The following is a 25,992-nucleotide window of genomic DNA, read 5'->3' as shown; positions in this document are numbered from 1 at the left end:
CGGGCGCGCGTGGCCGGGGGAGGGGGCGCGGGCCGCGGGCGCGCGCGACGCCTGCGGCCGGGGCGGGAGCAGGGGGCGGGGGGCGGCGCGGGCGGCGGGAGGTGTGTCCCGGAGCCGAGCTGGCTCGCTCGCTCGCTGGCTGGCGCGCTCCTGCGCTCCCTTCCCGGGCGGGGAATCCGGGCCGGGTTGTGGCCGCGGCCGCGTACGTGAGCGCAGTGTCCCGGAGAGGGAGGGCAGGCCGGCCAGGTGGGCGCGAACCAGCCTCGGCGGGAGAGCGGCCGGAGCCGAGCGGGGCGGCGGGCCGCGCCGGGTGGGCGGGCGGGACCGCGGCCGCTGCAGCCCGGAGCTGAGCCGAGCTGCCCGAGCGGGAGCTGCCCGGCCCGCGCTGCTGCTCGCGGCGGGCGAGGTGAGCTGCGCGGGGACCTGGCGGCGCTGCAGCGGGGGGCGCGGGCGGCCCGGAACTTCCCACGCTCTGCACGGCCGCAGGGCCGAGCCGGCGGCCGGGGCCCGGCGCCGGGGGGTGGGGTGGGGGCGGGCAGCGGCCGGCGGGGCGGAGGGCGCTGCGGCAGTGCCTGCGGAGGCTGGGTGGGGGTGGTCGCCCGCTCTCCCCTGCGCCGCCTTGTTTATCTCGCCCGCTGCGGCCCCAGCGGAGGAACCCCCTCCCCAACTTCGAGCAGTTGTCCGGAGTCGCCTCTCCGACGGCGCTGACTTGCCCCCTTCCTGAGCCTTTCGGGCTGGGCCGCCCTCCCGGCGCCCCGCGCGTTCCTGCCCACTCCACCGAGCGAGTGAGCGGGTGCCGGGCTCCGGGACGCGCGGCGCGACACACCCTCCACCTCGGGGGCTGGCCCCCGCCCTTGCTGTCCCCTTTTGTCCACCCCCCTTTCTTCCGCGCGTCTTAACTCAGCCTCTCCACAGCGGCGGCCCCTACCCCTCTTTGAAACTGGCACTGCGGGCATGTGGGGTGCCCGGGTGGGGGCCTGAGCGGGGAGTTTGCCGTGTGCAAACAATTTCAAAGGTAGCATTTTCTTCCCTGCCCTGGAGTTCAGGCTCAGCAGCTACTTCACTTTAGGGTTGACTCAGAAATCTAAAGCCCACCTGCGGGGCGGTGTGGGAATTCCTTGCCTCCTTGATTGCAGACAGCTTGGCCCATTCCCAGTGGCACGGGAGCACTTCCACCAGGCAGGCATTCTCATGGCGCAAGGGTTACCCACAGGCCACCATTGCGTTCTTTGCACCCCTCTTTCCAGAAAAGTGTATCTGGTACAGCTTGCCTAGATGTGAATGATCAACAGGTATTGAAGGCCTTTTTGACACTCTTCCTAAGGTGTTGTGTGTAAACAGAAGTTCCTGGACGCAAGGAACTTGAAACACAAGGAAAACAGCAATTAAGTTCATCTCCACTTTTGAGGGGCTGCTGCGTTCTCAGCACCATGCCAGTCTCTGGGAGATAAGAGGCACACAGGAGATCTAAGGCCTTAGAAAGCCTTCTGATCAGGTGGAAGTGATTTGAGAGCTTGAATTCAAATTAGTGTATATGCTGTCTAAGTTACTATAAATGCTGGGAGGCAGGGGGAATATCAAAGGAAAGGTTAGAGTTGGGGAATGGACTTAAGGGTACTAAATTATGAAATAAGTTATGCACCTGGAGAATAACTCGCTGGCAAAGTCCCAAAGACAAGAGAGGAAGTACAGGTGCAAGAGATCGCCAAGGGCCTTGGACCAGAGGAGAAAAGGCGCAAATAGGGAGGGAGGGAGGGAGGGAGGGAGGTTACAGAAAGATACGTAAGATGGTTCCCTCCAGGGCTTATCTCACGGAGGAGACAGGACTTGAGCATGTGAAGTAAGACCTCAGGGTAGAGCACAATTAACTGCAAAATGCAAGGTGCAGAGTGGGTGCTGTTGGAGTTAAGAGAATAGCCTTACGGGCAGGAATTGCCAGGACCACGTTCCTAGAGGAAGAGACCCTCCAGATGGGTCATGAGGTGCGGAGGGGTGGTTTTCCTGGCCTTGGGCAGACCAGGGAACGTTTCCTGAAAAGTAGGAGATAAATATGGAGAGGAACAATAGTTGGGATTGTGAAAGTCCTAGAAAGCCTGACTGGGGGCTTGCACTTTACCCTCTGTGTACTGGGGAGACAGTAAAGGTTTTGGAGCTAGAGAGTGATGAAATGACAGGGTATTTGGAAGCGTTTTCACAAGTAATAGTAGGAGGCAAATCAGTTGAACTGGGATAACTGGAAATGGAAAAGAGGATGGGATTTAGAAGCATTACTGCTGAAACAATCTGTTGACTGGCAGGGTGAAGGAAGGAGAGGAATGGAAATTAATTCTTTGTGGGAAATTGATTACACGCCAGGGCCTCTGAGCTGCTGTAGTGGGTAACTGGAGAAATCGGAAATGTGTGTTTTGTAGAGAAGTAATTGACACTCAGGCTGCAGAGTTTCTCGTGCTTGCCAGAACATCCAAACATAGGTGTCCTGCAAGCAGCTGCAGCTCCGAGATTGGTGGGAGGTTGGTAATGTGAGAAAGGCTGCCAAAGCCAGGGCAGGGAAGGCCCTCCAACGATAAACGGGGTGTCTTTCTGGTCCCAGGAAGGCAGTAGAGGATGCCGGGGAGTGAGACTGAGGCTGTAAACCTCAAGGCTCTGTATTGCCATTCAGATGACATCTCCAGGTCCTGAACCTGAAGTCGGCAAAGCAACTCTGGGGGATCGAGGCTCCAAAGAGAAAGAGCCACTTCTTCTAACCATGAGGGTGGGATTGGAGATTGGAGGGAAGTAGAGTGGAATTTGCTAAACAGGTAAATTGTTGGGCTTTGAAACAAGTTGTATTTTGCTCTCCACGGAGACCTTCAGGCTAGTCCTGGTGTCCTTCCATAGGTGTGTGTGGATGTTGGGGGGAAACAACAAGATGCAGGAGCAAGGAGGGAATTCCCGGGGCCAGGTCTGTCCTGACCTGCACCCCTGCCCGTTCCCAGGAATCGAACAACCTGCTGGCAGAGAGGAGTTAGTGTTGTTTTCATGAACTCTGAATTCTGCTTTCTTGTTGTAAGGGTGACTTAGTGATTTGCTGAGCAAATTCCCCAGGCCTCCACTTGCAACATCTGAGGGCTGGTGAATTTAAAGGCTGATTGCAAAAAATTTCAGAATGAGCAGACTGTAATTGCAATCCCTTAGCCTCTGTTTCTCTGAGGTACAGGATCAGTGAACTAGCCCGGGAAGCTGACTTGCATGGGAGAGGCGCCCAGCAGATAGTTTTTCTTTATAAGGAATATGTGACTGCCAGAAAAATTGCATGAAGCAGTGGTTGAGCTAGTTTACTCTTTACAGAGTAATTGTTCCTGCACTGTTTTGACTGACCTACATTAACAAATAAAATTTACATCACAACCTACTACACTCAGTGGTTTGTGTAAAAATCTAAATTCACGAGGTACTACCTTCCTTTGCTTGGTGCGATCACCTCTGATACTTTTATTTTCTGTTCCAGTATTTTTCATGTAAAAATACTTATCGTCTCCCACTAAGTCGATTTAACCACTCCGTAATGGATCATAACCCACAGTTTAAAAAAGACAGTTACAGAAAATTTTCACATCTAGTAAGTAGTTCTGAGGCTGCTCATGTGCAGAGAGCTACCCTTGCTAGTGCTGTAGACGGAAGGAAGCATGAAGAGACTGAAAGTTTATGGGCCAGTTGGAAAGGGGTGATCTCCCTGTGATTAAAGAGCAAAGCCAGATGATTAACTGCCAACCAGGGAAAGTAAGTGCCTGTGGGGGCCTGAGGAGCAGGCAAGCAACCTGTGCTGGAGTGGATTGGAAAGGTTTTCTGGAATAGGGAAAGAAGTCTGGGTTGAATCCTTTGGGGTGTCTCGTGGTGCTGCACAGGTCGAGGGGCTGGGGGTGGTGGAACCCGGACAGAGATTTGGAGTTAGGGATGTACACTATGTGTGTAAGGAGTGAAAGGCAGGGTCCTTGTTAGAAGGTGGAAGTCAGGTTGGAAAGGTGGGTTAGGATCAAAACGTAATATAGGGGTTGTAATGGGTGGCCCAGAGAATGTGTTCAGCCTACAGACGTGTCATAATTTAGACTATACAAAATTTTCCAAAACTGGGAACAATCTAGAAAACCTCTGAGTTTGGGAATCTCTTCGGAAATCCCATCAGGCAGGCCTAGAGCTGAGTGGTGGCTGCCCTGGTGGGTGGGGGACATGCCTTGTGGTCCCCGGTTGTCATAGTTCCAGGGCTCTCTGCTGCATGAGTACAGGCACTTTACGTTCCCTGCTTGTCCTGCAGGCCTGTGGGTTTGGGACCCGAGTTTTCAAGAGACTTGAAAGCCAGTCCAGGGAATTTGGGACTGCTGCCCTGGGCTCTGGGTGGCCACTGGAGGGTTTGGGTAGGAATGGGACATGGAATCTGAGACACTTGTGTGCAGATGATCTGTTTCAGGCCAGTCAGCAGCACTTTCTGAGTTGCTGCTGGCTGGTACTTTGGAATATTTTTTCTGCTGATTGGTATGGTACTAATTAGAGTGTGCTTTGAGCTGTCTTCTCTGTTGTGAGGCCAATTTCTAGGGACCCCCAAGATCCCTCATGCTTTGCTGTTTCCCACTTATGGCTGGCATGGTGAGATAGCGGCTCCTGGCATGTGTCGTCTGAGAATGATGTTGGGGGAATAACTTGCTGAGGTGTGAGTCATGATGGCCACATGCCATATGACATTAGAGTCTCAGAGCTTTGGTCCTGTGAGTTAGTTTTAAAGACAGTAAGGAGAGGGGCTGTGTCATTTCTCATTTCCTTACATGGCCTCAGGGCGTAGGCCTCCAGGATCCAGAGATTCATAATCCAGGATTCCAGATGACCACAGGATAATTGATTCAAGCCCTGGTGTTTGTTAATGCAAATGATCCCTAGGAAACTAGGCTGGTTTGGGGACCATCTGAATAAGTACTGGTCTTCCGTGATCTAGAGACAGTTTGGTTTACTGTGGGAGTCCATAACACCCGTGATTCCCAGTGCGTCCCTAGGTGGGCTACACGTGAGAGGGACTCCGAAGTAGTCATCCTGCTTTTTACAGGCTGCACAATGTGATTATCTTAAATACCGCTTTTGTCACATTAAAAAAGTGCCAAAATTGGAGTGCTTTTTGCTTAAAAATTTGTGACTGTAGGATGGTAGGATAACTGGAAGTCAGCCAAATCCTATCAAATTAAACCCATTTCCTATTTTATATGATGTTGTAGTTTACTAGATTAGATAAATGATACAGCAGGTAGGGTACACTTGGGCTTTTGTAAAGTATTTTATAGTTTCTTAAGAGATTATGGTCCATATTAAGGAAGTGGTAGAATGTGGGCTGGATGGTGTTATTAGTTTAATTTGACGTCATATGTAAAAACTGGCAATTAGTGGCACTGAGTCAGCCTGGAAGGGGGTCTGGAGATGGGTGTCAGAGGGTTTCTATTCTTGGCCTTGAGCCTTTCTGCATTTTTTCCAGGGTTGTGGATGGAGATACAGAAGGTGTGTTTGTCAGCTTTGTTGATGGCTCAGAGGTGGAAGGGATTGCTTATTTAGCAGGTAAATTGAGGTTCAGAACCACAGAGACTGAAGGTCCAAATTAAAAGAAGTTCAGCAGGGGATACATGTAAAGTCTGGTTTAGTTCTTAAATTTTGAATTGTAATGTATGGAGATGTTCACACATTTTGGTGAGATAATTCCACCTCTGGAAATACAGTGGAGACCATATACGAAATGAAAATGATGTTTTATGCACATATTACTAAGGGTATTTTATTTTACCCTATAGTGAAAAATTGGAAACAACCTAAATGTCCAGTGGTGTGAGTGGGCTGGAAGTAACCCATGAGTGATTCTAATGCATGTGTCTTTATAATGGAGTATTATGGAGCTGCTAAATATAATGTTTAGGAGGAGTAGTTTTAAAAGGAACAGATGTCTCTGCTCAAAGTTAAGGTGCATCTGCAGTGGAATTTCAAATCTGAAAGAAACAAAGTGCATAGAAAATGACTGGAAGGAACTATACGAATACTTCTAATACCAAACTACTGATCCTGGTTGCTTCTGGATGGATTGAGTGATTTTCCTTTTATTATATTATTGATTTATTATTTGTATTTTATATGCTGTGTATGTATATCTCAATGGGAAAAATCACACACACACACTATATATATATACACACACACATATATATGCACATACATAAATATATATATATATATATATTTTTTAGAGTAAAAAAATACATATTTCTTTAGAGTAGTTTTGTGCTCACAGAAAAATTGAGAGGAGGGCCCCTGTGCTCCTTGCCCCCACACGTGTGTCCCCACACATTGCACCTCACTCTGGGTGGTGTACAGTAAGTGGGTTAGGACAAATGTATAATGAGCTGCATTTGGCATTACAGTGCCACACAGAGTACTTTCACTGCCCTAAAATTCTCTGCTTTGCCTGCTCATCCTTCCCTCCCCACCCCCCGACCCTGGCAACCACTAATCTTTTTACTATCTCCACAGTTCTACTTTTTCCAGAATGTTATATAGTTGGAATCATACAGTATATTGTCTTTTCAGATCGGTTTTTTTGACTTAACAATATGTGTTTTAAGTTTCCTCCATGTCTTTTCATCGTTCGATAGCTCATTTCCTTTTAGCAGTGAATAATATTCCATTGTCTGGAGATACCAAAGTTTGCTTATCCTTTCACCTGCTGAAGGACATCTTGGTTGCTTCCAGGTTTCGGCAAGTATTATGAATAGAGCTGCTGGAAACATCTGTGTGCAGGTTTTTATGTGGATATAAGTTTTTAACTCCTTTGGATAAATACCAAGGAGTGAGGTGGCTGGGCCATATGGTAAGTATATGTTTAGTTTTTGGAAGGAATGCCAAACTGTCTTCCTGTGTGCCTGCACCATTCTGCATTCCCATCAGCACTGAGTGAGAGTTCCTGTTGCTCCACATCCTCATCAGCATTTGGTGTTGTCAGTGTGGATTTTGGCCATTCTGATAGATGTGTAGTGGTACCTTGTGGTTTTAATTGGCATTTCCCTAATGACATATGATGACATCTTTTCATGTGCCTTTTTTTGCCATCTTTTTGTTAATCTTTGGTGAGGTGTCTGTTAAAGTTTTGAGCCTGTTTTTTAATCAAGTTGTTTTCTTCTTGTTGAGTTTTAAGAGTTCTTTGTGTATTATAGATAATAGTCCCTTATCAGAGTGTCTTTTGCAAATATTTTTTCCCTGTCTGTGGCATGTCTTTCCATTCTCTTAAACACTGATATTCTAAAAACATTTTACTGCTCGAGGGCATAACGGAGGAAAGGTAGATGGTTTATTGATTCAATGACTACTTTTCACTGTGTGCCTCCTGTGTGTTAAGCACTGAGTTAGACACTGGAGTCACAAAATATGGCTCAGTCCCTGAACTGAAGTTGATGACTGATTGAAAGGGCAAGACTGACAGGTGAACAGACAGGCACAGTGTAGCCCGGGTGGTGCTCTGACCATGCCGAGAAGGGGCAGATCATGTGGGAGAAAAGGTTTGAGACAGTTTCATTGGTCGTGGGTTTAATGTGAGCCCTGAGTGGGATGAGGCTGTTAACAATTGAATCTAGTTCATAACTGGATCAGAAATTCATTGGCCCAATCACCAGATCTAGTTTTAATGACTTCTGCTGGTCATGTGACATTTGGGCCACCAAGGGTGGGGTCATGCTGTAAATGAAACATGAACAGGTGAGACTTTATCCACAGGAAGGAGACTAAGATAATGTAGGTTCAGGTATGACGAGCACTCTCATTGGCGGGTGGGGGGTACACAGTAGTGCTTTAAAATATCTTCAGGGTTATCAGGTATAGGACAGAGTAGACTTGTTCATTTTTGCTTCTGGTGTTGGCATACGACCCATGGATAGAACAATGGCTTTATCCTCTCTAGCTTCAGATTCCTTAACTGTAGAATGATTATACTGAAGTTGGCAAGCTTTAAATTTCCTTTTAACCCTAAAAACTGGAAGAATAGATTTCAGGTCAGTGTGAAAGAGGATTTCCAGCTCTGCCAGGTGTCCACCAGTGGAAATGTCTGCCCACGGAGTAGTGAGCTTCACATTGCTGGAGGTGTTCAAGTTGGGCTGAATGCTGTTGATTAGGGATACTGCAGAAGAAAAGGACAGGAATTAGGCTGACTTCCAAAGTCCTTTCCAATTCTTAGGGTCAGGTTATTACATGACCTGTCAAAGCTAACGAATGTGGAATAGGGGATAGGCCTGTAGTTGCACAGTGTTTGAGACATCATCATTGTGTAAGGTCTTTTAAAAATGTTTATACGTGAGTCCCAATATTTTTGGGAGACCCTTCAGGGATCATTTTAGAAAGGATGAAGAATTTTACTCCAAGGTGGGTTAGGACTCAGTTTGTGGCCTCAAGGATGCTGAAAATTGAGTTTGGTGTTTAGGAAAAGCAAGAAGGTGGGAAAATGACAAATAATACTAAATAAAATAGATAAACATGTAGAAGACCTGTGCTTACTGGCCAGTTTAGTCAATAAAATGAATGAATCAAGATGGGGCCCTTCAAGGGAACACCAGCTTCTCTGCTTGGCAGTGGAGGCCCTGGGGGTGCCCTTACTGTCTTCCTCCCATTGGTCTCCCACCCTGGGATGTATTCATGAGACAGAGCATGTTAAGTGCTGTCCAGATACCAGGGATGAGGCTGAGCCTAGCAGTTGCTCTGTAGGTTTAGCAACACAGAGAACAAGAGATAGGTAAATTTAAAGAAGTTTTTGCGTGGAAATTTCCAGAAATATGCATATATTTAGTTTATCAGACAATAAGTTTGTGATTTGAGTTCAAATTTTTTGATTTTTATTAATTACAGCTTACCTGTAGAAAATTTTGACTTAGCTTGATTTGCCTACATTTTACTTAACTATATATGATTTATTTAGAATCCACCCTGATTCTTTAGCATTTTTAGATTTCCTTCCTGATATTTTTGGATCACGTTTTGATATTTGGGGCTCTGCTAGGGCTAAATCACCCAGCGGAAGTGTCTCAGAAGATGATTTGTGTCTCCATGTCATTCCAGCTCACATTTTGGCATTTCAGAAAATCAGTATTTGGCAAGAAGGTGTTCTCTTCACATGTAATTTTGGGGTGCACGACCTAAGGAAAGACCGTTTTAGGTATATGTAAAAAATATAGGCAGAAGTTGGTTATTTAGAGCTGAAGTTGGCATCGTTGCGCACTGCTGAGACAGCCATCATCTTTATCTCCCATGGTGTATGGCACAGCAGCTGGGCTTGTGGAATTGCTGGGAATCTGTTCCCTGGGCCACATAGAGCGGATGGGGGGTGGGGGGTGGGACTAAGACTACCATAAGCTTTTCTTTCTTTTTTTTTTTTTAAAGCAAAGTATGATAAGAAATAACAGTGCTCAGCCTTTTCTGTCCTTTCAGTAGTGGGAAGCTACAAAACTCTTTTAGTAAAAATAACCACATTCAGTGGCTGTTTTTCAAAGAGCAGGGCGAATGAAAAACTCTCCTCTTTGTGTTTTTCTTCTGCTGAAAATGAATTACTCTTGGTGTGCCGTTCTTAAATTCGTGTGTCCTCTATCCATTTTAATCTTGTTATCTATTTTTATGGTGACTGTCGCCATGGTACTCTTGCTCTTTACATAGCACAACAGAGATTTCAGATGTCTGATAGGACAGCTCAAAGTTCTGCAGCTGAGAGAGAAACTGGCTTTGAGTCGTTTTTTTTTTAAATTGAGGTATAATTTGCATACAGTGGAATGCTCAGATCTTGAGTGTCCTGTTTAATCGGTTTTGACAATGCATTTGGAGACAGAACATTTCCATCACTCCAGAAATGTTCCTTGTGACCCGTTTCCGGATTCTCCAGCCCCCAGTCAGAACTACCACCACCCTGATTTTTAATCACTCTAGGTTAATTTTGCCTGCTGGGTTCTTAGCATTAAAATTTTGTGTTTTTGAGGACTTTATCATAGTGTTTTGAAGAGGTGGGGGTGTGTGTGCTGAAAACTCAATATTCTATGTGGTTAGGTGGCTCTGGTGAGTAAAATAACATTTTGGAGCTTGTTTGATGGGGCATTTGATTCTTCCTTTTCATTAGTTTGTGGAATCCAGGTTAATGTTAGGAAATCTGATTCCTAGATGGAAGTGTCTGAGGCACAGACACTAGGCGTGGTGTGGAATAAGTGTGATTGGGCAAGAGCTGCTGTGATTGGCAAGTGCGTGAGAGAGAGAAAGAGGGAGAGAGAGAGAAAGAGAGAGAGAGAGAGAGGGAAGGGAGGGAGGGAGAGAGGGAGAGAAAGAAAGCTAGCTGGAATGCTGAGCTAGAACTGGAATTGCTCCTAGGACATCCCTTTGTATTACCCACAAGCCCCCTGACATACTTTCCTTTTTTTCGTGCCTTTTCTTTGAACTAACATATAAATTTTAACAATCTACAGAGTTACAGGGTTGGGCTTGTAATTCTGAAACAAGATCGGTGTTGCAAAGCCAGCTGCTTTGCTGAGCCCTGGGCCTCTGGGGAAGCCTGTGTCACATTCCGGTAGAAATTGCCCCAAACACGTTACTGAAATGTATTGAACAGGGTCAAGTTTCTTTCTGTCTTTTAAGAAAAATTAACTGGTGAAATAAACTTTTCATTTCATGAGTGGTACATAAACACATTCTCTGTAGGAAAAAAGCCCTCAAACCTTCCACCATGAGCAAAAATCTTCCTTGACAGGCCTAATCCCGGCCCTTGCCCAGAGATTACCCACTGCTAGGAGTTTATTGGTATTCTTCAAATGCTTTACATACTTGCACTTATACCTAATAGAGCTTTAAAAAAGTTGAGTGCATTGCCCTGCACTATGCATAGGTCTTCTAGTTCTTATTTAACTCTTGCCTGGCCTTCCTTAGAGTCAGAACGCAAAACCACTGTTTAGCCTTCCCCTAATAGATGGACATTTAAGTCATTAAATCCTCTACTGTTACAAGTGCTGTTTCTGTGAACTTGGCTGCTTGGGGCTCTTTGCAGCACATGTGAGTGTTCTCTAGGGTAGATACTGAGAAAGAGGAATTACTGGGTAATAGGGTACTTTATAAATCTTAAGACTCGTTACAGGGTCAGTTCCTAGCTTGGACTTCATGTCACCAAGGCAGACTGACAGTGTGCTCAGACATGAAAGCAACTGGTCTCTAGGATTGGGCAGGATTTAGGGTATGCAAGGTGTGTGCCCCCCATGAGTCCACACTGGCCGGCTAGAGGGGTTGCCATTGAGAAAGGCTCCTCTGAGCCTCGTTGTTCATTCTGTCTGGTCCCCCTGGGGACGGTGGCCTGCATGTTGGCCATGGTTGTGTGGACAAGAATCACAGGGTGGAAGAGCAACACATTATGAACTCCGGATGGTGGATTCTGAACCAATTCATTCCCTCACTGGAGACTTCCAGTGCATCTGTGACTCTTCTCTGCGCCTCTTCAGAATATGAAGTTGGCTGACACACTCCAGCCAAGGGTGAGGCTCACTTGGAAGCATTTTCGTGTTCTTAAAAAAAAAAAATCTAGAACACTCATACTATTTTTATTAACAGTTCATTTTATTTGGAGAAGGCTGGGTATCTTTATGTACACTTTCTGCAATCATCTCTAGATCTCTGAGAACCCCTAAAAAACATGACAGTGCGGCATGTCAGGCCACTCCGTGCCTTTAGGAGCAGTTTGGTGAGGGGGGGGGTTGGCTGTGTGCCTCTGAAGGGCTCGTGCTGGTACCACTGGTCACAGAGGTGGAGACAGCCAGAGTCCTTTTGCAGCCTTAATTGTTTCATTTGCATTCACCTTCAGATTCCGTATGCAGATACAAGGGAGACCAGTCTGGTTCTGACCCCATGGGAGCCCTCTTGTGGCATTCAGGCAGTTGTCCAAGCCTAGTAATGCTTTTTTACATTGCCTGCTTCTGGGGTTTTGGGGCGTCTCCTGCTCTGGTCTCCTTTGGGGGTTAGCAGGCACTTCCTTTTCCATCATTTCAGGATTTGGCGACAAAACTGGTCCCCCATCTTCTCTCTCCCATTTGGTAGTTTCTCTCAGAGCCCTCCTGGCCTTCATCCTACTGGCCTTCAGTGTGCCCTCTGTGTCGCACGGCCCGCTTAGGCGACTGACTCGGATTTTGTAAGTTACCTTTCTTGATGGGCAGCCATCACTGTTCTCAGTGTGGACGGTTCTCTAATTTTATAGGGGGGTAGGTGGGAAATATGTTTGTTTTTGCTTTTAGTACTTATGCAGTAGTGCTGACAAAAGGGTCTGCTTGCCTTCTGGCCTCTGTGGCCACAGTAGGATGGCAGTCAGTTCTACAGTGACAAAGAGGGCCCTCTGCTGGGTTCTGAGTCTTGCCACAGAGCTCTTCCATGGTTTTGGTTTTTTTTTTTCCTTAAATGTACAACTGGCCCTTGAACAACACAGGTTTGAACCGCGCAGATCCATTTATAAGCCTATTTTTTTCAATAAATATATTGGAAAATTTTTGGAGATCAGTGACGATTTGAAAAAATGTTCTTTAGCTTGCTTTATTGTAGGAATATGGTATATAATACATGTAACATAAAAATATGTTGACTGTGTAGGTTATTGGTAAGGCTCCGGTCAACAGTAGGTTATTAGTAGTTAGGCTTTTGGGGAGTCAAAAGTTCTACGTGCATTTTTGAGTGCGTGGGGATCTGCCCCTAACCCTTATGTGTTCCAGGGTCAGCTGTATTACACGGCCCCTGGCGATGTTAAACGTTCCTGGCTGCTTTTCCCCCTACTTGCACAGTTTTCCCTGTGATGTGATCTTCCCGTAAGACGGGCTGGTCACCACCAGGGGTTCGTGCCTCTTTCCCTTTTTTTTTTTAATGCCCTTGTTTGGTGAGTACTCTGCGCAAGGCCGCGTGCTTGGTATGTGAGGTGCATTTCTTCACGCTCTTCCAGGCCCCTCTCTCAGACCAGGGGAATCGCAGTCTCTGAAAAGAGGAGCTTGGCAACTCTTAAAAACCAACACACTGTTAAAAAAGTTACATCGTCTCATCAAAGCTCCCAAGGATCCTTTGGCGTAGGAGCCAGTGTTTGTCTCATTTTACAGGTGGGAAACTAAGGCACAGGGGGGGGGAGGGAATTTGCTCAAGGTCACGTAGGTGGGTACCTGGAGCTCATTTTGCAGCCCTGTTTAACTATGCATTGTCTTTGGGATATTTGTAAAAGTGCTAAATAATAATGGTAGCCCTCATTTTGGGGAACCCCCTGCTCGATACCTTGCCATCATAATTCCCATTTCATTTCCCTTTCCATGCCAAACCACCAACACCGCATCGACCTCGTGGTGACTCCAGTTTTTACCAACAAGGAGCCCTTAAGAGCTCATCTAGGCTGGCCACCACCTCCTTGGACGTGACGTGTAGTTTTTCTATATAATACAGTAGAGCAGAACTCATGGAATGAGACATTTTTGAGCTCCCCTTTTCTGTCACTTTCTAGCTCCCTGGCCTCGGGAACATCCGTCAACCTCCGTGAGGCAGTTTCCTCGTCTGTTAAATGGAGGAGGATGGCACTTATCTCAGGGGACTGTAAGGGGCGAGGGGCAGTACAGCTATGGAACACTTAGCAAATGACTGGCGCATGTGTCTTTGATAAATGATCACTATTAGAACTTTCTTGCAGGAATATTCAAAGTCTTTGAAAGGCTGCCAATTTCATTCTTCTCTCAAAGTGAAGGAGCATGGGCCATATGGTCCACATTCGGTGATTGATCCACATTTACTTTTTCACGTTGGCATAGAATATCCTCACCAGTGAGCTCTCTGATCAGTGCCACCATCCTGTCCATTTTGGGAGAAACGGATATCCAAGAGTGGACATCCCTATAGCCTGAGCTGAGACGGGGGTGACCCCTCATTCATGCTGTTTCTCCATCTCTGTCTCTGAACTCATCCTCAGCCTCATAATCATGGGGGGCATGAAGATCCCCAAAGGGCCTTCTCCAGAGAAAGGTACTTCCTGCGGGGTTGTGCCTTGGCTAAGCTCTCCTTTCCCCGCTGAGCTCATTTTTCACTACGTATTTAAACGACCTTCCTTGACGGGAGTCTACAGTCACTTCTCCTAGGCTGACTTTCTGTTTTCCAGGGGAAACATGTGTCTTTCCTTCACTCTCCATTCAGCAGATCTTTTTTTGTTTGTTAGTTTTAGATTCATAACGCATTTTATTTCAACTAATTTAGCTTATGTCAAGCACTTAAAATTTTAACATGCACATTCATCTGATTTTATGAGCTTAATCCTAAAACCATCTTTTTATCAGGCTTTGGTGTCAGGCTGCTGGATGTTTTTGGTATTTTCCTGAAAGAAGCAAATTCTGACTCATTCATCTAAGTATACAACACAAAATATATGCATGTTACTGTGCTTTTATATTAAGTGCTTTTATAAACAGATGCTGGACGTGCGACCCAGGTGGGAGCTCAGTCAGACCTAAAACTCTTTAAAGCGGGAGGAAGCCAGGCCTCTTGACTCCCCTCTTCAGTTCATCGGCGAGAGCCCGGCACACGTGTTGAACATCAGATTTGTTTAAATGGTGGTGTTTTGTTCCGTGGTGCCCTTTTCCTTGGGTTTCTGGTGAGTCGGTGTTGAATTGTTTCCTGTGTGGGTCTACATGCTGTGGGCCTGATCCGGATCTGGGGCGGCTGGAACCCAGGCTGAATCATGTGGGTGGGTGCTGATCTGGGGAGCTGACCTGGGGTTTTGCTCACAGCAGCTGGTCAAGCTCCACCTGAGGGAGGTCTGGCAGCAGGCCTTGAACCACCCTAGGTGGGGCACCAAGACTTGAGAGTTCTGCTGGGGAAGAGGTGCAGGGTCGGGCCATGCCTGCTGCAAGGGCGGATAGCGGCGGCCCCCGTCTTGGCTTTGGGCCACAGCGGCCGAGCCATCTGGCATGGTGTGAACTCCAAGCACGAACCCTGGGGTCGGTTCACTGTGGCCAGCAGGCCTCTGAATGGAATACACTGGCTTTCTTGGTTCCTGTGTCTTGCTGAAATCAGTTTTGTGACTTCAGTTAATTAGTGGCTCACCTGTGGTTAACTTTTTGATTTCGTTTAGAGTCAGTAGTTGTATTACTGGTTCTGGCTGAATTCCTCTTAACAGTTCAGTTCGCAGGTGCCAGCTTGACTCTGGCTCCCGAGCACCCGGAGGGGCCTGCTGTGTCACTTACCTAGCACTGGTCCTAACGCAGGGGTGCAGGGGGAAGCACATCTGTTGACTTCCTTCCAGATGCTGGGCGCCATTCTCGTTTTTCACAGGTGAGGCAGGAAATGGAGGCTCTGGTGTGGCGACCGAGTGAGGCCAGTCACGCAGGTTGCGGTGCGGGGCCCCGGGCTCTGGCTGTGGGCTGCCCTTCCCTAGGGGAGCCCTCTGTGGCCCCTGGTCTCAGCTGCTCCTGCCCACGGGCAGGCTGCCTGCTCTGAGGAGCCGGGTTCAGGCCTTCAGTGGCAGTGGCCTTTTTCCCTCTCAGCCACAGTGCTGCTTGGGGTCCAGAAGCTTCCTCGGTGGTCCTGGGGGCACCCTTCTTGGGCCCCTGAAGCCCTGTGTTCTTGATTATCCACTGTGGGAGGGGCTGCTGCCTCAGTCCTGCCTGTGGATTCCTGCCAGGTGAGTCACCAGGTAGCTCGCTCTCTCCCCACAAGCCCCACTGTCTGTTTAGCGTCATCAGGGGATGTGATAATTTTTTCCCCAGTTTTAGTGAGAAATAATTGACATACATCACTGTGTAAAAATTTCAGGTACAGCATGATGGTTTGATTTACATATATTGTGAAATGATTGCCATAGTAGGTTCAGCTAGTGTCCATCTCATGTAAATACAATAAAAAGAAAAGAAGAATAAAGGAAAAAAATTTTCTGCTCATGAGGAAAACCCTTAGGATTTACTCTCTGAACACCTCTCCTGTGTGTCATACAGCGGCGTGAGCTGCAGTCGTGTCGGACAGCACACCCGAGTGCTTGTTCATGTTGTAACTGGAAGTTCATACATTTTGACCACCTTCCTCCAATTCCATCCCCTCCCCCTGCTCTGGTAACAGCAAGTCTGATCTTTTTTCTGTGAGTTTGGGTTTTCTTTGTTTAGTTCCACAGTTCTACATACAAGTGAGAACATACAGTATTTTTCTTTCTCTGACTTTTTTCACTTAGCATAGTGCCTTTAAGGTCCATCCATGCTGTTGCAAGTGGTAGGATGCCCTTCCCTTTTAACAGCTGAATAATATTCCATTGTACAAATTGACCACAACTTCTTTATCCATTTATCCATCAATGGACATGTCGGTTGTTTCCAGATGTTGGCTAATGTAAATAATGCTGCAGTGAACGTGATGGCACAGTTAGCTTTTCGAGTTAGTGTTTTCATTTCTTTTGGATATATTTCTAGAAGTGGAATTACTGGATCATATGGTAGTTCTATTTTTCATTTTTTGAGTAATCTCTATACTGTTTTTCCATAGTGGCTGCACCAGTTTATAGTCCCACCAACAGTGCACAAGGGTTCCCTTTCCTCCACATCCTCACCAACACTTGTTATTTCTTTCCTGTTTAATAATAGCCATTCTAACTCTAAGGTGTGAGCTGATAGATAGCTCATTGTGGTTTTAATTTGTATTTCCCTAATGTCTAGAGATGTGGAGCCTCTTTTCACGTGTCTGTTGGCCTTTTAATTGTCATCTTTGGAGAAATGTCTGGTCAGGTCCTTTGCTCATTTTTTAAAATGGGTCTTTTTTGCTCTTGAGTTGTATGCATTCTTTATATGTTTTGCATGTTAACCCCCTTGTCTGATACTCGGTTTGCAATTTTGTTTCCCATTCTGTAGGTTGTCTTTAGGGAATGTGATTATTCATTGAAATGCCTGTGTTCCAAAGAGTAGTTTTACTTTAACCACTTAAATGAAAAAGGCGGAGTCTGCATCTCTCTGCCCTCTGAAAGGAGTGAGAACATAATTCTTTTGTTGGTCCCAGTGTCGGCACTCAGGCATCGCTGCAGTGCTGGCCTCCTTTTCTGGCATGTGCACTTCTCAGGGCCTTACGCTGGTGGGCCCTGGATCGTTGGGCTTTTCCAGTTCTCACCTCTGTGTTTTATGTTTTTGGGGTGGTTCTTTTGTTTCCAGGTTATGCTTTTCATTACAGCAGGCGCCTCTGGTGGGTGCCTTCTTCCCCGTGAAGCTCAGACATTCTGCCTCACAGCCTTGCGAGGATGGGCCAAGGCCGGGAAAAGGTGTCGGGGCTGCTGGGTCTCCACTTCTGGGGAGAGAGACTAGACCGGGGAGGAGCCGGGAAAGCTGCAAGCACCACAGCTTGCTAGTTGGGCAAATAAGCAGCCTTTTTGAGCAACTTCAGTTTTCTGAGCTGTAAAATGGGAATTATATTGTTCCTCCATGTTTTCTTAAGTTGCTGGGAGGTCTGGGTGCAAAAGGGAGTCCCTGTATGTGTGTAGTAAAGTTAGGGTAAACCCAAGTGCCCTTCAGACATCCTCTGCTGGTCTGAGTTCATGTGTAGTTCTCCTACGCCAACTCTGAAACTGCTTGGGAGAATGGCTGGCTCTCTGAGGCTTGTTCTCCCAGAGGTGCTCAGCTTGCAGTTCTCTCCTGCCCAGCTTGGGGTAAAATGCCAAGTCAGCACTCATTCATCTTCCCACCCACTTCTGGAATTTTCACATGGTTTCAGCACAGTTCAAAACTGGTTTAACCCACAATACATGTGTGCATGCATGCTCGCCCCTTCCCAATGAATGTACAGAAACTGCTAGAAGACCTCCCGCCTCACAGGGCACATGTGGAAGCATGGATTTCCTTACGTGTGCTTCCTCATCTAGTATTCTGTTTTTAAGAAAACACTGCTGTCTCAGAACCACGTTTGAGCACTAAACATCTACCCTTGCTTTTGATACCTGTCTTCATTTTAGGGCAAGTGGCATGTTCTCTGCTGCACATTCTTTCTCCTAACACGTTATTTTTGAATCTGGAGTCCTCCTCACCCATGAGAATATCATCTATTTAATATTATAAATCTGATGGGAAAGCAAGATGGGGTTTCTGCCCTCAAAGGGCTTTCAGTCTAAGGGAAATGCAGTCCTATTGGTACTAGTAGAAATAGAGACTATTGAACCTAACTGCACCAAGTGTTGGGCTAATAATCATCTTGTTTAATTCAGAGCAGTGAATGCAGGATACAGGAGTGAACAAAGGTGCTGGTGGTTTTGAAAGCAGCTGGGGAGCTAGGCGTGCAGGAAGGGGCAGCGTATGTGTTCTGGGTAGACCTGAAGTACCATCCTCCCTGCAAACAGAATGGACCCTCTTACTTGATTGACTGGCAGGTGTGCAGTCAGGCCAGCAAAATATTTGTCAATTAGGATCATTTATTACTTGCTGGAGAAAACTCAGTGTAACCAGATCAGATGACTATTTCTACTGCCCATCTGCTGGAATATGAAAATAGTACTGCTATTTGGGACCCTTATTTCCCCCTCCATTGTTCTGTGACATATAATCCTCACCAGAATGGGCAGGCTGGATGCTCACTTACAGGGGATGCTGCAGAGAAGGCTCCATTCCCAGGTCAGGGATGGGCAACCTGAAGGTCCCTGTCAATCCTGATGGTCTATCATTTTAATTTTATAGGTGGCTTAAACTATATACATGGATGCAGTACGATCCAGTTTTTAAAAACCTTCAGAAAAAGACAATTAGAATATCCTGACAATCCACATGATTGTTTGCTGATACACTGGTGTTGAATCAGTCACTGACCTGCTCAGTGCGGTGTATCTTAGGTTGTATTATGAAAAGCTAAGATGCATACCACACATTTTAAAAGTGGCATAATGGCACCTGATTAATAACTTGAAAGATCTAGAAGTTTAGCTCAGGCCCTTGGCTACTTCCACCAGGGTTTCTGTCAAAAGCCAGGCTGGGCAGAGAGTCCTCTGGGAAGAAAAGTTCAAGATGTGCTCATTGAAGTGGGTGAGGTTTTTTTTCTTTAACCTTATCTGGAGAAGGCACTCAAGAAAAAAAATAAAGGCTTGAAATTCACCAGGTAGCATTTGGTGATGAGGGGGCATGATGACTTGCTTCTGCCAAGGTTTATACGGTGACCTGCAAACTGAAAGGACCACAGGCATTATTTGCATATAAATGTAATGCTGCAAATGCACATGGCATCTCTCAACAGAAATTATCACTGCCAAGAACTGCTGAAAAATGAATTGCTTGGGAATCCTCTTCTCCACTGAGTTTTGGTATAAAATAAGAGATGTGGTCTGATGTGACATTTGGGCCTTTGGGTGAGTTTTGAACATCACATGAAAAAAAAAGTTACAACTTACAGATTTAAAAGAAAAAAATTAGCAGCTTCATGCTAAAAGATTAAGAATAATATGTAAAATATCAACCAAAGAACTAAAAACTTAAACTATCAATTAGTGTCATGGTTCCCCAGTGGAGATCATAAAGTAGACTGAAAGCTGAGCTTTAGTAGAGAACCTGGAACTCTTGGCAGAGGGTTGTTGTCCTTTGCATTGATTCGTAAAGTGTTCGTGAGAGTAGGTAGCAAGCACCCAAGGTTGAGCAAATTGGAGTCTTCCTCCAAAATTCACTCTTCTTAACTTAAAAAAAGCAAAAAGCCTAAAACCCAAGTGTAATGATCTTTGACTTACGATCTTGGTCCTGCAAGTCCCATTAAATGATGTCATGGCTTGTTGCAGGAGGAGAGAGCCACCATTGTGTGTAAGCACGTGCACACACATACGTGTGCTAAGACATGTGGTTGTCTGGCAACAGTCACATGTCAAACAGCAATTTGCAACTCAGAACCACAGAGAGGGTTTGTTTTCCTATTCTGTCCCCATTGCTTAACTGATGGCAGATGTCCTCATTAAGGGCTATTACACATCTGAATATGTTTGCTGAGCCCAGAAAAGGGCCCATCCCTTTCGGACATTGATGAAAATGCACGGCTAGCAAACCCTGACGAGTGGCAGGGGTGAGAAGCCCGGGAGGGCCTAGGATCGCCTTCAAACTGTACATCTGCTGGGAACTCCTTTTCAGCATGAGTTTGTTTCAATCAAGGAATTCTGTAAGTAGAGAACATAATATCATAAAGATGGGATTTGTCTAGCTGCTGAACCACTGTTTTTGTTACCCTGAAATAGATGTTTCTTGGTCTCTCTGCTGCACCGAAACTAGAAAGCAAATTAGGGGATGGCTGGTTTATATGGACCACTGGTAGCTCCCAAGAAAGGAACCAATAGGGAAGTACACAGAATTAGAGATCAGGAAAGAGGTTTGAAGGTGGCTACAGTGAGATTGATGGAAGCGTGCTGGGAAGGAGGCGGGGGATCCTGCATCGGAGGTGGAGTAGGCCATCCAGGGTCCAGAGTTACCCTGGCCTTTCCTCCCACCTGCATGGCACACCCCTGAAGGTGCTCTGATTCACTTCTGAACCCTCAAGGACTCTGCTGATTGTGTTACCTCTGGAGTCATGTTCATAGTATAAGGGTGCTGATGAACACGGGGAGATATTTGGTCATACCTGCTGATGCCTGCCAGCCTGCATTTGGTTGAGATTTGCAGTTTTCACTTCCATGCTCTCCCAAGTACAAACTTGGCCAAAATTTTTGTTGACTTTTGGGATTGATTGCATTTTCTCTTTGTGCACTCTCAGAAGGCGCTGTGTGTATAAAGTTCTTCCCAAAACACTAAATGGTTAACAATGATTTGGACTATTTAACAAGGTCGATGAAAGCATTGACCTTTATTTTGTAGGTGGGTGGCTAAGTGGAGAAGAAATTTTCAAGGCAAGAAAGTGCACAAGGAAATGCAGGTAGAGACTTGCAGAATTGAGAGCTGCTTTTTTTTTCTTTTTTTCCTATCAGGTTCACTGACATAGGAATATAATACCATGTAGATAAAAAGCCACTCAGTTAAGTGTTTCATTTTGAGAGATTCCACCCCTGCTGGAATAATGGCAGGATCGTAACCTTTGCCACCAGATAGCATGAGTGTGACCTCCAGGACTGTTGGCTAGCCTCTGAATCTGCCTGTGGCTCAGTTTCCTCATCAGAAATAAAAGAAGGTGTATTTATCTCAGGTCATTCTGAGGATTAAATTAGATACAGTTTGTGAAAACTGGTGCCTGTTAGGCACTTAGTAAAGGCAGTTTCCCTTCCTTGTTTCTCTTCTGCTTTTAAAAATTAAGATTTGGGCATACTATAAATAAAACAAATAAAATGCACGCAGTGTGGAATTCGGGCCAGTTAAAGGGGAAAGGCCGGAGAACAAAGCAAATGCGCTGGGAGCAAGCGGGAGGGTGGGCAGCTTTGCCAACTTCATGCAAACCCAGCAGGCTTTGGGAGGGCTGGGCTCACAAACCAAATGAAAAGTATTCTTTACATTAAAAAAGAAAAAAGGCTTACAAAATCACCCTCAGAGTCTGTTAGGCAATATTTCAAGCTCTCTCTGAAGACTGGAAGCCCAGGAATTTTGGAAATACTACCCTTTCTTCATATTCAGTGGTAGAAACCTCAAGCTTCCTGCTGTGGGAAGGGGGGTTGGCCACGGTGTTTTTTTGGTCTAGAAAAGCGTTGTCACTGTCTCCTGGTGAATGCTGCCCCCTGATGGCTCTGAGCGGCACTGCGGCTTCCTAGCTTAGTTGCTCAGTGAGATTAAAGTGCAAGTAAGAGGTTCTTGTTTTTGGCTTGAGACTTCAAGAATAAAGCAGGTAAGTTTTTAAGATTGAGTTAGCTTGGACTTTTTTTTTTTTTGTGGTGGCAAAGGGCTCACCCGTCGCATTTTTTTCTCTTTATTGTTACAGTAAAGCTTTCCAATGCTGGTACTGAATGTAAAATCACAAGATGTCTAAACAGGAGCTCTGCAGGGTACCGTGACTCCGACCTTTTTCTTACCTTTTCTTTGCTTTCTATGGACCTCATGGTGGAGATACCATGTGTCTGATTCCAGCCTTGAAGCTCTGAATAAAATACTTGGAAAAATGAGCCAAACCCCTTTTCTCAATATTTGCAACTTTATTACTATTTTTTAAATGTATTTTTCCCGTTCATGTTTTGTTATTGTGGGGATGTTTGCTTAGCATAATTTGCTGGAATGATTGGAAAAAGGCCAGGGTTTGGGTGATGTGGAGATAGCGTGGGACTCAAACAAAGCCCTGGGGTACTTTTGGACAAGGATAAAGAACTAAGAAGGTTTACAGAACTATTCAAAGCAAGTTTTAACCCATAGCTGTGGTGACAGGTGTCTTCTGGTGTGAGGTTGGCCCAGGAAAGAGATGTGGCTGGACGGCCTCTTGCAATGGCAACTTAGTAGACTGGGGCAGAGTTAGCCCCTTGAGGCCTTCCAGGTGGGGGAACAGCATTGCTACTGAGGTCCATGGAAATTCTAGTATTTTATACCTGCTGCAGTCCTGGGGATGTGCTTTGCCTGTATCAATTCCTTGGCTAAATACTGACTGGACAAATGAGTAGGCAGGAATGGAGGATGTGGAACAGCCGAGGTTAGGAACGTGCTTGGGGACCCAGAGGCAGTGAGCAGCAGGACGGCTGAGGAACCAGGTGCACTTTGGAGGAGGGCGGCTTGAGTTTGCAGTGAGCAGGGTCAGATTCTTGTCCTTCTGTCCGCGGACCCAGGCCTGGGAGCAGCTGGCCCCCGGTAGGCGTCCGCCTGCAAGCGCTGTGCAGGAGAAAAAGGACTCGGGTGTGTGGCTGGGGAATGGAAAGTTCTGTCCTGTTGGGTGAGCAGTATAATCAGTTCTCAGGGAGGGGTTGGTGAGAAGGGCAGCTCGTGGGTTGCAGAGGGGAAGAGGGAACCAGGAAGGAGGTTGAGGGTAGTGGGCACAAAGCTTGACTTGTTGGAGGTTGGGCAGCACCTTGGGAAGCCAGTTCATGACAAAGGTGATGAGGATGGAGGTCAGTGGAGACAAAGGACATGAGGTATGGGGAAGAAGAGGCCATAGGCCCTGGGTCCCAGGCAGAGCCTATTTGGAAAGAGGAGAGGGGGCATGGTGTCGTCCTGAGAAACGCAGACTTTGAAGTCAGCAGGAATTCGGCCTTTCACCAGCTTTGACCTCTGTCAAGTCTCTTAACCTCTCTGAGCCTGAGTCCTACTGAGAGCAGAACCGGGATGGGTGTTGATGACCCTGTGGGATGACAGAATGCCAGACAGTGCTTGGGGTCCAGCACACAGGAAATGCTCGTAAGTAGGTGTGAGTGTATTATCTGCACACAGAAGAGCCAGCTGTTCCCAGAGAGCTGAACAGAGGACCTGGGGTTAGAACCTACTACCTAGTGGGAAAAAGAGGGACAGTTCATCATCTTTCTAAGAATACGAAAAGTAAACTTATTGCAGAAGGTAAGTAGGAGTTTATTTCCAAAATGTTCATTTCCCCTGAGGCTGGGACTAGATTGGACTTCCTCAGAACAGGGTTCCTTTGCAGTTCTGTCACACTTTGCATTTGTGAAGAGCTTCTACAGGAAGGTTTTCACTCACTCCTCCAAGGTATTAGGGAGGGGAGCATCCGCCTTGTGAGTTACAGATGAGGAAAGAGGCTCTGAGCGAGACTGGGTGTTGTGGCCTGAGGGCAGGTCTGTTTTCTTCTCCACGCTGTGGGCCAGGGCAGGGCCTTCCCAAAAGTAAGCTTGCTGACTGATTCCAGTCACTGAGGGACCTGAAAATAGGGTTCTTTTCTGGAATGATGTCAATGCAGTTGGCGCCAGGGGTCAGGGAGTGGCCTGGAAGAGCCCCGATGGCCTCATCCAGCCTTGGGGCTCACTGGGTGTCTGGGTGTGTGTGGGGAGGGGCGTTGGAACCCCTCCTCAGGAGGAGGATGGTGAATGAAGCCTCAGATGAAGGTTTCTGGTTGCCACCCCCTTCCCAGCTCTTCCCACTGCGAAGTGCGCTCGACAAGGCTCCCCAGCTGTCTGCTTCCTGGAGTAGGGTAAATGGGGGTACACTGGTGCCTCAGACGATGCTGAAACGATATATGCCTTTTTAAGAACAGCTCCCCTTCATCACAGGATGACCCCTGGGGCCTCGTCAGGGCTGCTGCCAGTGTCTGCATCAGCCCTGAAGGCACGTAGCCCTTATCCTGCTGGAGGCAGTGAGGAGGTCTGGGTGTGGACTCAGGAGACCAGATTTCGTTCAGGCTCCGGCCCCAACTACCTTTATGGCTGAGAACAAGTCACTAAGCCCTCAGCAATAGTTTCCTCAGGTGGAAGGTGAGGAGGAGAGGTTGAGTGGCTCCTTTCTATGGCTCTTTGCAGCTTTGAAGCCAATGAAGCTTCAGAATCCATGAGTATCCAACAGATGTCCTTAGCAACATCCCATGTGGGAACCCGACGTAAGGACGCGGTCATTGGGGTGTGTGTGCTGAGGCCGAGCTCAGACTGCTCCCTGCACACAGAGCAGTCTGCACAGCACAACACTAGATGCAGCTCTCAGACACAGAAATAGAAGATTTGTTAAATTAACAAAGGTGCATCCATCTAGGAAAATACTGTGTGGCTTCTAAAAGTGTTTTCATAAAGAATAACACTTAATGATAGAGTAAAATCTACCCAAGATACTAAGTGAAATCTCAGTTTACAAACCACGATCCCATTTTTGTGGAAATGGAAGTATGTAAATACACATGCAGAAGAAAGCATGGAATGCTGGCATTGGAAAAGTGGGCATCTCTGGGAGTCAGCTTCTTGAGTTTGTTCTCCATTTGCTTATTGGTTATTTTCTAACTGTCCTCCTAGGAATGGGTATTACTTTTGTAAAAGGAAAAATACTGTCGGCGTTCTGCAAAATTTAAATTAAATGAATGAGGTGTCCATTCATTTTAATGGACACTTAGAGGCAGGGCACTGTACTAAAGCTTCCTGACGCTTCCAGATGATAGATTAAGTCTCTGTGTCCCCTTTGCCTTCCCAGGAAAGACAGCAGCATGGCCAGCGTGCTGTCCCGGCGCCTTGGCAAGAGGTCGCTCCTGGGAGCCCGGGTGTTGGGGCCGCCCGGGGCTGCCCCTCCTGCAGAGCCTCAGGCAGAGCTGATGGTGGCTCTCCAGCCCTTCCTTGCCTCCAAGGACACTTCCTGCCACGAGCAGCCCAAGGAAATCCTCAAGGCTCCCGGCACCACAGGCCTCCAGCAGGTGGCCTTTCAGCCCAGGCAGAGGGTAGGTTGAACCCTGCATGGTCGGGTGTCTGATTGCTGCAGGTTTGGGGCAGGCAGGCCCGTGGTTCCCTGAGTGTCAGGCAAGAAACTCTGTGGGCCCTGATTTGTGCACAGATCTCTTGCTTGCAGCCCTGTGGGCCTTAGGCAGCAGGCTTCCTGAGAGAATGAGCTGCAGGAGCAGACCCAGGGCCCCTGCACGACAGTGCTGGCGGCCAGGACCCAACATCTAACATTCTGGACTTAGGCCTGCTCAGAATCTCAGTTCGAAGTGTGGCCAGAGCTCAGTTTCTCTGAATCTACCACAGTTTGCAACTTCAGAAAACAAGGGAAAGAATGTCAGGCTCATAAGAGACAGAGAAGATTGCATCTTTGAATTACCTTTGGATGTTTTTGAGAGATAAAGTTGTGTGTTTAGTCTGAATGCCATTTGGATTTCCTGTTCCCTCCCATTTCCAGTGTTCCCTCCCCTTATGGCAGGGCCTAGTCATCACTTGTACCTGATAGTATCACGAGGTCCACGTGCTTGCGCTTCTCTTTGATTCTCAAGGGCCCAAAAATAGAGACTCTTATCTTTTGTCTCTCTGCCAAGGCTGACATTGTCCAGGCCTTTCTTCCCACGAGGTAAGGCAGCCTGCCAACTGCTGAGCACCCCTGAGCAAGGCAAGCCTACATTTCTACCCTGCCATCTTTCCCCAGGTAGAGTCAGAGTTTCTGAAGGGGAAAATGCAGGGTATGGGCAATTGAA

General features: G+C 46.9%; 1 protein-coding gene across 2 annotated transcripts in view; it reads left to right on the top strand.

Annotated features, from left to right (window-relative positions):
• The first annotated feature begins 256 nt into the window (after nt 1-256).
• The window catches only part of ZNF395 (zinc finger protein 395), a 39,367-nt gene continuing 13,631 nt past the window's right edge, over nt 257-25,992 (top strand). The window contains exons 1-2 of one of the 2 annotated variants that reach the window (XM_037024585.2): nt 257-406; nt 25,008-25,248. In XM_037024585.2, coding sequence (XP_036880480.1) covers nt 25,021-25,248 — 228 coding nt within the window. In that variant the 5' untranslated portion in view covers nt 257-406; nt 25,008-25,020. Of the gene's footprint in view, nt 407-19,932; nt 20,155-25,007; nt 25,249-25,992 lie in introns of those variants that run through there. The other variant, XM_073232742.1, reaches the window with a different exon arrangement.

This window comes from Manis javanica, chromosome 3 (genome assembly GCF_040802235.1).
Source record: "Manis javanica isolate MJ-LG chromosome 3, MJ_LKY, whole genome shotgun sequence".
NCBI classification, from domain to species: Eukaryota; Metazoa; Chordata; class Mammalia; order Pholidota; family Manidae; genus Manis; species Manis javanica.
This window is presented reverse-complemented; position numbering and strand designations above follow the sequence as displayed.